We start from the raw sequence: 13,734 nt of genomic DNA, 5'->3' as shown, positions 1-13,734 counted from the left end.
GATTTTCTTAAATAAAAAACAATTTTTATAATTTTATTTTAATTTATATTAATATAATAATATCGTCGCCCACTTTATTACAACCACGCACATCAAGTGATGCACCTGCAATTCTGTAAATAACATCACGCAGTATTTCTCCCTCCAATTACTGCTGCTACGAATTTTCAACGATTAAAATAAATAAATAATTCACTGATACACGCCAAAATTTCGCCTTAATTTTTAAACAAAATAACCGATACAATGAGCAGGACAAGCCACAAGCGCCACAAATTTAAGTAACGGCCGCCTCCGAGGAAAAACGGCACAAAGTAGCGGAGTTACGAAGAGTTTAATTTTAGAATATAGCGGGTAGCGGTTCGAGCGGGAAGAGATCGCCGATCCCGTGGAAGTAATCGTTCTCTTCCCGCGCCGGCGAATCGTTCGCCGAGTAGTACTGCGGCGGCGCGGAGAAGGCGATCCAGGATGTTGTCTCCTTCTGGTAGAGGCTTGGTTGGGTCGACTGCCACAGAGCTGAACACGAAAGATCGTTGTATAAGGGCGGCGCGTCGTCCAATGGAATTGGTAGGAACTCCGGTGACCAAAGACCGGCGTTGTGGTCTTCTGCGGGCGTTTCATTAACGGAGCGGGAGGGGAATGGCCGGAGAACGGAGGTGGGGGAGGAGAGGACGTGGGAGTCGTCGCCGGAGTCATAGGCGGCGGAGACGGATGTGGGAATGGGCTCCTCTCGAGCGGCGGGACGAGCGGCGGAAGCGGAGGAGAAGTTAGTGGCGGCGCCGGGGCCGCGGAGTTGCAACGCGGCGGAGTCGTACACAAATGCCGCCTCCTCGGCGGTGTCAAAGGTGCCGAGCCACACGCGGACGCCGCGCGAGGGGTCGCGGATCTCCGCCGCATACTTCCCCCATGGCCGCCGGCGGACGCCGCGGAACTTTGTGCTCCCGCCGCTCGGCTTGCGACGCTCCTCCCCCGCCCGCTTCCTCCTCGCCCTCCCTCCCTTTCTTTCGCAGCACTCGAAAGCAATCTCCTTTACCCGACGGCGACCAGAGAAGCCGTAATGTTCTTCGTCCCCGGAGGAGTCCGTGGCGTCGGGGTCGTTCCAGAAGACGCGCAAGGTGCGAGCTTTCTTCATATCCCGGCGGCCGTTTCCTTCCCCGGAACCTCTGTTTCCACTTTCCACGGAGCGGACAAGCGCACGGTAGCGAAACCTCAACCAGCAGCGGCGGCCAAGGTGAAATCTTTAGAACGGGAAACAAAGAAGCAGCAAAAAGGGGGGATTCCGCCGAGATCTTGCAGAGGAATAAAGGGGTAAAGATAACTTCAAAGCGAGAAACAGCAAACAGAGAGAAAACCCAGCGGAGTACGGTCGGCTACCAGAGAGAAGAGGAGAGGAGAGGAGGGAGGGGGAGGAAGAAGGAACGGAAAGGAAAGATGAGAACTTTGGAGGAAAGGAGGAAGCTTGTGTGCTTCACACGGCGCAGTACTCTGTGCGATGTAGCAGCAGGGGGAAGATGCAGAGGAGTAGGTAATATTGTTGTTTTATGATCCCTCTGCTGCCGCTACTGCTGCTATCCCCAGGAGAACAGAGGAGGGCTAGCTTGTGGCCGGAAGAGAGAGAGGGAGAGAGAGAAGGGGAGAGCTAGAGGTCGTGGTTGATGTCTTTAATGGCGGAAGGTGAGAATTTTGGAGCAGGCGAGCTCAGAACCCTCGCTGGATTATTTAAAGAGTGGAATTAAGAGGAAAGCTCGCATTAAATTCCCAACTTAGTTTCTCACTTCCAACTGTTTAATTGTACAAGAAGGAGATCAAGACTTTAATTTTATTTTTCTCTAGGAAGAAAAATACTTTTAACGAATTAACATATTTGTTGAGAGATATTTGATTTTTTTTTTGTTGGGTTTATGCGCGAGAAGCAAATAGCCAAGGAGGGCGAGCAGCCTTTTGGTGGAGCCCACCGAGGTTCGAGTCCTCCTCGTGCAGCGGGCCGGCGTCACGTGAGGGAGCCGACCGTGGCCTGAGCCGCCCGCTCACCGCCAGGCTAAAGAAAGGCGGTCAATTCATCGGCTTGCGGACATTTGACCGGGCTCATTTAATTAAATTTTTTTTTCCAGAAAAAAATTTCATCGTTTATAAAATAAAAACAAATAAAATGATTAATGCTGAGTCAGCGGTGGTGGTTCTGGGGCCAATCGATGACGGTACTTTGATGATCTGCTGACAGCGACGCCCCGATCGGAGCTTTGACGGTAGCGACGGGCGGCGGCGGCGGCGTTCTAGCACTCCGCCAGCAGCGAAGCTCTGGTGCTCGGCCAGAGGTGGCGTTTGGCCACTGCCCGACAGCCGATCAACAATGGCGCTTGTCAGTGGCAGTGATTCAGTCGATCGACCGGCGGTGGCGTTCTGGTGGCTCTTGATTATTCGGTATGTAAAAAAGCAAAGCAAAGCAAGACAGAGAGAGAGAGAGACTGCGTTACTGCTGATTTGTAGCTACGGCGGCGATCCGGGTGATGGCGAAACATGAGGCCTCAAAAGCTGCAGTGTTGGCTGGTGGTGGTCGACGGCTGTGCGGCGAATCAACGACATGTCTTTTTGTTTTTGTTCTGGCTTCTCTCTCTAACGACTCCACATATGTCCGTCGCCAGCTGTAATAGGTAAGCTTCTGATCAGTGTTGAGTTCCTTCGAGGCATAAAAACTTAATTATTTTTTTTGTAAACTTATTAATTAAAAATAATACCATCATTAGTTTTTTTATATAACAAACAGGATCTAGAAGAAATGAGTAATCATTTCTGGAATCGTAAATATTTTTTGTGTAAAAACCAAAATGACAGTAGTAACAACGAAAAGAATGATGAATTTTGTGTGGTATCATACAGTTTTGGATGCGTTTGAATCACTGGTTTTATCGTGTAAAGGTTTTATGTACTTCCCTATCGATTTTTGCCGGGCCCGTTTCTTCATTCGTTGAATCTTCTCCTTGGTCTCTCTTTTCTTTCTTTCTTTTTCGCTTTGCCGCATGATCATCTCCCTATCGTGCACGCCTTGCCCGAAGACCTCACCGGTGGCCGGCCACAGCCATCTCCAGTTCGGAGGATCAGAGTCTGCCTCTTCTGCTAGATCCTCATCCATGCCCTTCAGTGTTGAGTAAGAAAACCACTTGATCCACATTTTGTTTCGTCTGTTCTCCAGACGATGATGTTCCTGCATTGATCCAGATTCCGGGTCTACATATATGAGCCGCCGAGCACTGTGGTATGCCCATACATTCACGAGTAGCTCCAGCAGTCTACTGTAGCAATGCCGGTCCTGTAAAACAACATTCCATACGATGGTTTAAAACACACAGAAGTAACTGATGTGGTAAGGTGTGTCGATGACAAGAGTGCATTGTATCTTTCTCTGAATTAAACAAGAAAAAAAGAGGATCTCGATACATCTACCAGTATTAAAATCTTAGTGTAACCATTCCCTTCCTGTTCTGAAAAATAAGTAAATAGGTTTGGCACTTCATTATAGCATTATGAAATAGTTAATCTCCAATCACTAATTAAATGCTGCTGTAAATGATGAATGGAGGGACGGCATGAGCAATTTACCTTAGAAGTGCTCAGGTAGCAGTACCCACTTCGATGATGCTCTTCATACATCTCCCTGTCCAATGCATCGACGAACATTCTGAAAGAGACCAGCCAATTTTCAGATATATCTGATTACAATAACTAGCAAACGAATGCATATCCTATTTCATAAATAACTGTTGCATGTTGAACATAGACTTGGTTCGCAAAGTATGCTACTTCTCATGATGAGAGATAATTCAGTGGAATAGAAATAAAAAAGGCAAATACTATTATTCGCAAGTCATTGAAGAGGATTTCATTGGATTTATAAAAACAAAAAAGTAATATTGTTTTTTTTTTCAAATCCAAGTATCAGTCTACCTGGCTTGAATGAGAATTCTTGGTCATACTGACAGCAAACCAAAAATGGAGCCGGTAGGTGCCAATAAGACATCAAGGAAAAAAGAAAAAACATAGGAGGAAAGAAGTAAAGATTATTTATTTTGTCATTTCCTTTTTCTCCTTTTTTCATCACCCAAGTAATCAATTTCACCCCCTTCTCTATGCAGCTATCCCTCCCTTTCCTTTTCCTCATTCCTCCCCCTTTTCCTCTGTTTTATCCCTCCTATCTTAACACTCAGTAAACCCAGCCTTTATGTAAACAATGATCTTTCTCCATTAAAATATTTCTGGGCACTAACCACTGTTGGCAGGCTTCATGAAATCATGATTATGCAATTTTGCTTCAAATTGTAAAAAAAAAATGTTAAAATCTACCAATTTTTTACCTTGAGAACATGACAAACTCAAGGAAAGACGGTGTCGGTAAAGCCCAGCTATGCATTATAGACCATGAATCACCGTCATCAGGCATCAGCGGCAAATGGTTCCAATCATCTCCTAAACCATACATCCTTCGAAAAGCCTCAATTACAGCAGTCCTTGAAAGAGAAAATTATAGAAAAATGATTTCAATCTTCATCTGTCACTGACAAGAAACAAAAGTATATGATACAGAAAGCTTTCTAAGATTCAAAATCTAGTTTCCAAGAAGCTAAAACCTAAGGTCCACAACCAAAAGACAGACACAACTCAACTTATTCCAAGTTTGAATTACAAAAAAAATGGTATATTCATTGAGAGTTGAGGAGAATAGAAATGAGACAGTTGTCTCTAACTTGGCGTTTAGGAAAAACTCCTAATCATCAAAAACTTCACTTATGAGCACAGATAATGTTCCTTGCAATTGCAAAATTGTTAGAATGAATAATAACCTTATTCATTGTAAAATTATCTGTGGAATAAAACACAATATTTGATGTCAGTAAAATAAGATTGGCTAGAAAAATATAGACATGGAGTACTCTTCTGAAAAGGTACGAGGATAAATGTAACATTCATTAATTCTCCTTCCTCTAGCAGGGCCAAAAGCCGATGCCACACAGCTAAGAGAAAGCTTCTCCTACGTGAAAATAAAAGGCTCTGAGTAACAAATTCCAAGTTGGGAATTTAATTTCTTCAATTAGTTACCAGCAGCAAATATTTACTCACGGAATTATTCTGAAGCATTATTTGAGCATAAACAACTCTCTTAACACATATTTACGTTTCCACAAAAAGAAAATGAATTCTGAAAAAAAAAGTATCTAACCTGCAATTTCCAGCATTTATAGCATCACAAAATGTCCAAAAATCCATTTTCTCAGAATTTCTGGGATCTTTATCAATTGCAAACCAAAAGTAAAGTGAATCACCATGGATTTCTTCTTCAATGGCCCTTATAAGCGCTGTCTCAGCTTCTCTAGATAAGCTGGCCTGTGGGAGATCAAAACATTGTTAAATTTTGAAGGTGGAATGACATTTATTATCTTTGGCAATATTGATAGCAACAAGCAATGCTATAGCAGCCTCAACCCCAACAAATTAAATAAAAAATATAAAATCTTTCGCCAATAGACAGCAGAAATGAATTGCAATAGTTATGTCAATGTCCAGCCCCATGCCAACCCAGTGGCCATAGTCTCTCTGCTTACCTTCCAGAATCTGTGATTATTGATAGAACAAACAAACTAGAGTTCATTGTGGAAATTTCAACTTTCTAATTTGTCTTCTTGCACGAGCAGCCAGAAAAATTTGGACTCTAACATTTCCACTGGATCTGAATGAGGTAAACAATGTAAATGGATCAACAACATTTCCCCTGCAGGATCTGACTCGCATTGTGCCATGCTAGAGGTCTATTGCTTTAATAAAAGAAATTTCATCCTAAATAGCAGCAATATTTTTTGTAGATTATCACAACCAATGTCAATAATTAACTCCAGTCAAGCAGCAAGCGAAACACTTTGATTCAAAAGAGAGTACACAGCAGAAGGACAATGAAAAATTTATCACCATTAGTTTCAGTAGGATATCCACCTTTGGCATTTATAAACTTAACAAAGAAGAAACATAAGTAATGAAAAGTGCAAACATAGGAGATGCACAAACCTTTCTTGCAGAAACTCTCCAAGATTGAAAACCAATCCAAGCATTTTTGTGCACACTGTCAATTAAGTAAGCTAAAGCAAAGAATGCTCCATAATCACCAAGTGCGTCTCTGTAATATGGATTGCTAAGAAGTGGGAGACGAGAAGAAGCATCTATATCATCAGTTTCCAATCTCTGGCCTTTAGAAGACTGTTCATAAAAACAAACAATTGATTCACCAAAAAAAAATTGTAGAAGAGCAACTTCTTTTATTTACTAGACCGCACAATAAAGTACCTTTATTAGAAATAATTATTTAGATAACTATATTTGCAATAATGACCTGCTCCCAGACTTAACAACAAATTGTATCACTACACCCACTTCTTGTATATCATTCTTCCACCCCAATTGTATGATCATGATCCATTACTAGTAAAGCCCCCACGGGCGGGATCAACTGGTTATGACATGGATTCTTGCAGCATGAGTCGAGAGGTCGAGGGTCTGCGGCAGCAAATGCGATAACATCAATATCTGTCCGTGCTAAACACCTGAGACCACCATGTCATAGCTGGGCCCGTATTCACCGTGATTTACTCCCTCTCATACTTGTGGGGCCGGGTTGGGGGGGCCGCTGGGTTGGCGGTTCCAACCTTTTGCAGCATGATCCATTACTAGTAATATAGGAGGCCCTTTAGCAAATATTTTTTCTCTAGATGTTGAATGCTCTTTTATTAAAGATGAATGACATCCTATTCCTAACTGATTCAGACAATATACAGCACATAAATCACATCATAAATGCCTAGAGTATAAAAAATCTACTTGTTCATGCATGACTCCCTTTTCAAATTCCTACATTACCGTTTGGATGTAAGGTCCAATGTATTAATGATGCATTAACAACTTACAAGGCTGATTCCACGATAAAGTGACGTCTGATGTAGAAATGGCCAAGTCGCCTCACCAAAATAAGGTTCATATATACATAAAGGTTGACCTGTCCGCTCCAGCTCCCTGTGATCTCTTTCCTTCGATTGAATCAATTCATTTTTCAGCCTTTCAGCTTTCTTGACATATTTGTAAATCTCATCCCATGTTCCATGTGGCTGGTCATCTCTGTCCAACTGCATTGTGGTTCAAAAAACAACTTTTAAGCATAATGTGATTACAAAATCAGTGTATATCAACCCAAAGTAACATAGTGACAGAGAGCACAAAAATGCCCTCATCAATTACCTCCTCTAATCTATCTTCAGCGATCATCATCTCAGTCTTTTTCTCTTCCTCCCAATCAATTGGGTTCCATGTTCCATCAGCATCGGCATAAGAATGGGCAGAGTTATTTGTATGACTATTATTCCACTTCTCCACAAGATTCTTTAAAAATGTACTGCTTCGAGAACTACTATTGAGCAAGCCTTCCTCACTTACATTGGCAAATAATTCCCATTGCCATTGCTCCATCAATCTTAGAGGTATTTGTTCGACAGCCTTAGGATATAGAACATCAGAAGGAAACGTGATGACCTTTTCGAGCAAGGATATGTAGCCTTGAATTGCTTCAGCAGCCATAAGGTTTCTGGCATGACTTTTTCCTACAGATGCAATTCTCTGAGCAAATAAAGACAATTTTCCTTTGGAAATTGCATTAAGTAAAATCTGAGTAAGCATATGAATGTTCTCCTTTGGAAAAAGATACCCATTCACTTGATCATCAACCTAGGGGGAAATTATCAGCACAGATATTAGATTCTGTTTAAATATAGTTGGATTTTGGAACCAATTAAGAAAAAAATGAGCATCAACAGAAATTACATATTTCCTAATCATGTCCAGATCTGGAGCAACGATAAGCTTCCCCAGACACATAGCATGCTTTAGAATACTTGGAAAAGATTGCTCCTCCAAAAATGATCCATATATTACTAGGTTTGCTGAACCAAGATATTTAGGATCATCGCTAATAACAATATGCTCAACCAGGCTACTTGAATAGCCGGCCTTTTGTGCAATAGCCTGAAATAATGAAGATGACAAATAATTTTTATCAGAAATTTGGCAGAGTAACATATTCTGAAACATATTCAGAAAATCACCAGTGACAAATGAAATGCACCAATTAGTTTGAAGACTCAGAAAAAGAAACCAAATCCATTACCTCAACAGCCTTCTTGTAGGAACTAGTGAAGTTCCAACCATAAATGCAAACTTTCATCAGGGAATAAGATGTGTTTGAGGAAAGAAACTGCTGGAGCAGCGGTTTTAATGCTTCCAAGACAAGGCCATGTTCGAGTAACATTCCACTATATGAAAACTGGCTGCCAATAACAGTAATAAGAAAGTCCTCTGGCATATACCCCAAACTCTCTTTCAACAATTGACCTTTATATCTGGCCAGAAAAGTATCTGCTTCCCATGCTTCGGCAGGAGAACCAGGAATAACAATATGGTTTCCCATATCAAATGCTGAATATGGTATCTGAAAGCTTACAAAAAATCAAAGAACATTGAACATAAATTAACATAACCCAAAGATGAAGCAAATTTTAAAAAGATTAAACAGGTTGAGCACCAAAACACATATTACCAGCAAAGAATGGGTTGGAAAAACTACAGCAGTAGCTCTAGCGAAATCTTGCTTCCAATCATTAACGAAATGCAACTGCACTTCGGAAGAATATACATTTAAATGAAAGGCTACAGAAGCTTCTTCAATGTTCCATATTACAGGAATATATTTGAAAGGCTCCTGCAAAAGACTGTCAACTACTATAAGTATTCTACATCGATAAAATACATGAGTTCCATAAAATACATGAGAGCATTCGCATGTCATCCTTTTCCTAAAACAAGAATTCACATGTCAATATTTTTGTCATTTCATGTGCCTATTTATTCCTATTTTACAATCTCAGAATCTAGAATGCCTTCAGGATCCTTAGATGGAACAAAACAAGAATCAGAACAAGTCATAATATCACAACTCACAATTATTTGGTCAAATGATATTTGAGAAATTTCCACACCAAGGAGCATTACTATCAGTAAAAATCATTTGCAATTGTTTCCTAGTAAAATTCTTCGATATCTCTCATACTAAAACTGCCTCTATGAATCTTCTTTTTATCCTAAAATTTTTATTGGCTTCATAGTAAATTGAAGTTATAGCTTATCATATAGATACTTTATAAAAATCTATTTGGCTTTAAATGATGTACAGTTTCATCATCTTTAAAAATTGAAGTTGCACCTAAGTTCCTCAGCAATGCAAGCATGCCCAAGTATTTGATATGTAATGCATCTGAACTTTCATCTCATGCAACCAAAATGGATACCCATTCAGGTGCAATATGTTGTACGAGCAGAACTGCTATTCCAGTTACAGTGGAACATAAATTACCTTGAAAATATGGGACTTGCCTCCATAGAACTCACAAGAATGGCACTATATCTACACAAGGATGCAAATGGAAAATGAAATCAGAATTCAATCAAATGGAGGCTACACTTATCTTAAACTCCATACATAAGCTCTGCATTAATTTCATCACTTACTCAAACCAATCTATATTTGCTCCAGGATTCAGGATGGAAGGGAAAATTACAATAAAGATTCCCATGGCTCGCCAAACCATGTGAGCAGGCCCATCACTGAATGAGAAAACCTACACAATATATGTAACACCATAAAGTAACAAGAACGACCAAAACTCACAACAGTTCTTGCTTGAAATACAAATTACAATAGCAATATAATAGAAACAAGTATATCAGCAAATAGTTTCAGTTTTCAAATAGAAGTTGCATTTTAGTGTGAAATATTAAAAAATGTAGTATATAAGGATAATAAACAGATTTACTGACTGATAAAATTTCATCATGTCTTAAAAAAATAGCAATTTAACCTCTTTCTTTAACAAGCTGAGATAAAAGCATATGCTTCAAAAATAATGCTTGTCTACCTTTTTCTTATCATTCAAAAACAAGCCACTTTCATCCAATAGTTTCATATAATTTACTGTGAAAGCTGTAGGAACAAAGAATGTATCCTTAAAAACCAACAGCTGCAGGAAGGCAGCATGTAGAAATAAAGAACTTAATATATTGATAAAAGCCATATCTCAGCTACTAATCTGCCTTGAATAATACACAAATGCCACGTAACCTGGACCGAAAATCCAAACACACCAAAAATAAATTAAATTTCAAAGGTACCAATTTACATATAGATTAAAACCTAAAATGAAAACTCTTTATCGCTCCAACATATAACACCGAGATGAATTAAGCTGTGACAAAATTCTAATAAAATCCTGCATAAATTAATTAACAGTTGGCCTTTTCAGAACAATCAATTATCTACTCGATTTTAAGGTTAAAAATTCATCAGTGAAGCAATAGGGAGAGTTGCAAAAAGAACGCACATCAATATTAGTTGTTTCGATGAGCCAAAACTAGCATACAATCAAAATCCATCCTATGTTATAAGATGAGGCATAATTTTATCTAAAATAAAAATACATGATGGAGATCATGTCCATAAAACAAATATCAGATTCATCAATAGCGTGGAGTTATAGATATGGGCGATGAATAAATAACAAAACAAAATCAAAACATCCCCCGGAAGCAAACCTGGATATCATATCCACATTCTTTCAGAGCAACCGCGATACTGACCATCTTCAGCTGCAAGGCATCCGGCGACAGATCGGGAACAACCTAACAAGTCACCAACACCGGAACACGAATCTGAGCACCATAATAAAAGCAACCCCCAAAACTAGACAAGATATCAAGACCCACCAGCGCAAGCTTCGGCTTCCGCAGCTGGAACCGCTTCACGCGCCTTCGGGAGGCCAGAGCCGAACTATTCGCTTCCTCCTGCTTCTCCCGCTCCAGTTCAAAGAGCATCTGGGGGACGAACTTGATGCCGTCGCCGAAGTCCAAGTCACCGACCCCCGCAGTACCGACGAGGGCACTCGCCGAGAGACGCCCCGGGGACCGATCCGCGACGGGGGAGCTGGGGAGGAAGGCCTGGTACAGCAGCACGACGAGGAAGAAGGCGACGACCGCGAGCGCCCAGTGCTGGTACTCGATCTTGGAGGAGAGACAAACGAACCTGGGCCGCATCCGCGGGCGTCTCTCGGAGGCGGGGGATAGCGAGGATCGGAAGCGGGCGGCGGGGCGCGTCGAGGGAAGCGGCTTCTCCAAGGAAGCCATCTCATCACCGGCGGCGAGATCGCGAGATCCACGAATGAGAGAGAGAGAGACGGGGAGGAGGTGCAAAAGGGGAGTAAGGAAGGTGGGGAAGCATAACTTGGAGTTCGAAGCCGCGTATAAAGTAAAGCAGTCACATCTCTGGCGCCTTCATTCCTGTGGAGAGAAGACGAAAGGAAATGGCAGCTGAGATACTCCCCCGATTCGAGCGAGACTGCGTCGCTACTCATACTCGTTTTATTTTTACCCGTTTAGATTACCCTTTTCGTTACTTTTCGGGCAATGACATCGCTTTTTGTCCGTCCTCTCTTTCCTAAAACACCATCCACCACAAACAATTAAATTCTAATCATAATTTAATTAAATACCATAATTAAATTTATTTAGAATTGTTATGAGTCTTAGTCATATAATTTATAATATTTTTTAATTTTAATCCTTTTTATTAAAATTAAAATTTTCTATAAAAATTGTTGAGTTATAAATTAAATTTAAAAATTTTACTCATGTGACTTTTTTTATTTTGATCATCAACTAAGTATTTTTTAATAAAAAATTTTAATTTTGAAGGAAAAAATTAAAATTGAAAAACATTATAAATAACAGGACTAAGAATGTAAATTGACTCGTAACAAGATTAAAATTAACATAAGTATAAATTACAAGACCGAAAACTAATTTTCTCATTGTTTAAATAGTTATGTGATATATATGTTAGCATTCAACTATCTGATTAGAGTAAAGTTAATTGGTAAGTCTTGTATTTATTTAAAAAAATCAAAAATAAAGTCGTGATTTGTTTTTTTTTTTTCCTTTTTCCCTCTATCGTAATAGGCATGAGATTAATAAATTAATATGCATTATTATAAATGGTATGCATTTATTTAAATTAGGTAAATATTTTAAGAATGCTTCGAGAGGTTATAACCTCGATATGTAAAATTAAAATTTAAAGATACAATTAAAAAAAACAGAGTTAACTACCTCAAGGTAAACTCCTCTAAATCATAAATAAATTCTGATACACGAACACAAATTATATATATATATATATATATATATATATATATCCCCTCATAAAGATATCTATTGCGAGTTTTTCATGAGATATAGATCATACTTGAAACATCAATACCACAAGACATAACTCATATTTGAAACACCAAGATATAAGGCATGATTGTTACTATAGGGCAAGCGTTCGAATCTCGACAAAGTCGAGGAAAAAAAGTCCTCCTCTGTACTGACCAACTACAGTTTCCCGATTTATCTCCTCACAGATGATCGTGAGGTCGACCGTGTGGGGCCGCTGGGATGGCGGATTCTACCTTTTTTGCTATCATACTTGAAACACCAAGATATAGAACCTTCATTTTTGTGATTGACACCTTTGTAGTACTGCCTAAAGATTTGAAATAACTCCGCTACCGAATGGACCTCATAATTGATCGCTATCCATCTTTTCACCTTGTTCCAAAGAGCACAAGTGTTGGAGCACTCAAAGAACAAGTGGTTGTTTAACTCATCATGTCGCCAACAACATACACAACCCTTGTTCGGTTCATATGACATTATGTCTCTTGTTCGTAGTTTCCCATGTGCAAATAGTCATATAATGAAAGTATGAAACGATGTTTTGACATGATCTCTGGCCTCCAGACCACCGGTGCCCAAGTCACCTTCGACCCTCTTAGTTTGAAGAACTCATAGGCATTTGCAATCCCCTTCTTCTCTGCTGAGAACCACTTAATTATCATCATGTTCGCTACACCAATTTCATTTAAACCCCTTTGGATCTTGTTCCAAATATCCATAAGCCTCTTAATAAGAGGTGAGTCCGAAGAATTGACTTCCTAATGTCAAAAATTAACACTCTTGATGCAATATTGGTACACCCACTTCACCCATAGCGAGTCAGTTTTTGATTAAATCTCCCATAGTGTTTTGCTTAGTAGAGCATTAGTCCATATGCATGAAGATCCTGAAGTTCATATCCCCCATCAATTTTAGAAAGACAGATACTGATCCACAATATTGGAGGATGCTTGGAAGACCAAACAAACATCCGACATATGACTTTGGTCTTCTCAATGACACAACCAGGAATAGAGAACATAGAAAGCCAATAATATTTCATTCCTTGAAGGATCGTTCTTACCAACTCCAATCATCCTGCATACGATAAGGTGTGCTTTGGCCAAACATTTATCTTCTTTGTTAGCATCGAGTAAAGACTCATAGTTGGCAATTCGTAACTTCTCCGCTGCAAGTAGTATTCCCAAGTACTGGAATGAGAACATACCTTCTTTAAACTCAATAAGTTAAAGTAACCAACCCTTCATGCTATCATCAACTTCGCCGATATATATGTTAGATTTCAATGGATTAGCCCGCAACCTCACTTCATTCCCGAATCTTTCAAAATAGCCAGCTAACTCCATGATAGATATGTAAGGTGAGTGATATATATCTCTTTGT

At 39.8% G+C, this 13,734-nt stretch overlaps 2 protein-coding genes across 2 annotated transcripts; both read right to left on the bottom strand.

Annotated features, from left to right (window-relative positions):
• Window positions 1-162: 162 nt before the first annotated feature.
• LOC122048921 (ethylene-responsive transcription factor CRF4-like) lies at window positions 163-1,805 on the bottom strand. Its single transcript, XM_042610433.1, has one exon. The coding sequence runs from the start codon at window positions 1,130-1,132 to the stop codon at window positions 341-343; it is 792 nt and encodes a 263-aa protein (XP_042466367.1). The 5' UTR covers window positions 1,133-1,805; the 3' UTR covers window positions 163-340.
• Window positions 1,806-2,710: 905 nt separating this feature from the next.
• On the bottom strand, window positions 2,711-11,418 carry LOC122044982. The gene is made up of 14 exons (XM_042605023.1): window positions 10,843-11,418; window positions 10,672-10,758; window positions 9,592-9,701; window positions 9,437-9,487; window positions 8,624-8,795; window positions 8,195-8,515; window positions 7,852-8,052; window positions 7,273-7,755; window positions 6,945-7,160; window positions 6,052-6,240; window positions 5,213-5,376; window positions 4,350-4,502; window positions 3,598-3,676; window positions 2,711-3,307 (listed from the first exon to the last, which is right to left on the bottom strand). Exons 1-14 carry the CDS (start codon window positions 11,257-11,259, stop codon window positions 2,870-2,872), a joined length of 3,081 nt encoding a protein of 1,026 aa, XP_042460957.1. The 5' UTR covers window positions 11,260-11,418; the 3' UTR covers window positions 2,711-2,869.
• Between the last annotated feature and the right edge of the window lie 2,316 nt (window positions 11,419-13,734).

Source organism: Zingiber officinale, chromosome 2B, assembly GCF_018446385.1.
Source record: "Zingiber officinale cultivar Zhangliang chromosome 2B, Zo_v1.1, whole genome shotgun sequence".
In the NCBI taxonomy this organism is placed as follows: Eukaryota; Viridiplantae; Streptophyta; class Magnoliopsida; order Zingiberales; family Zingiberaceae; genus Zingiber; species Zingiber officinale.
Note: the sequence above shows the minus strand (reverse complement) of the source record. Positions and strands in the feature narration are given on the sequence as shown.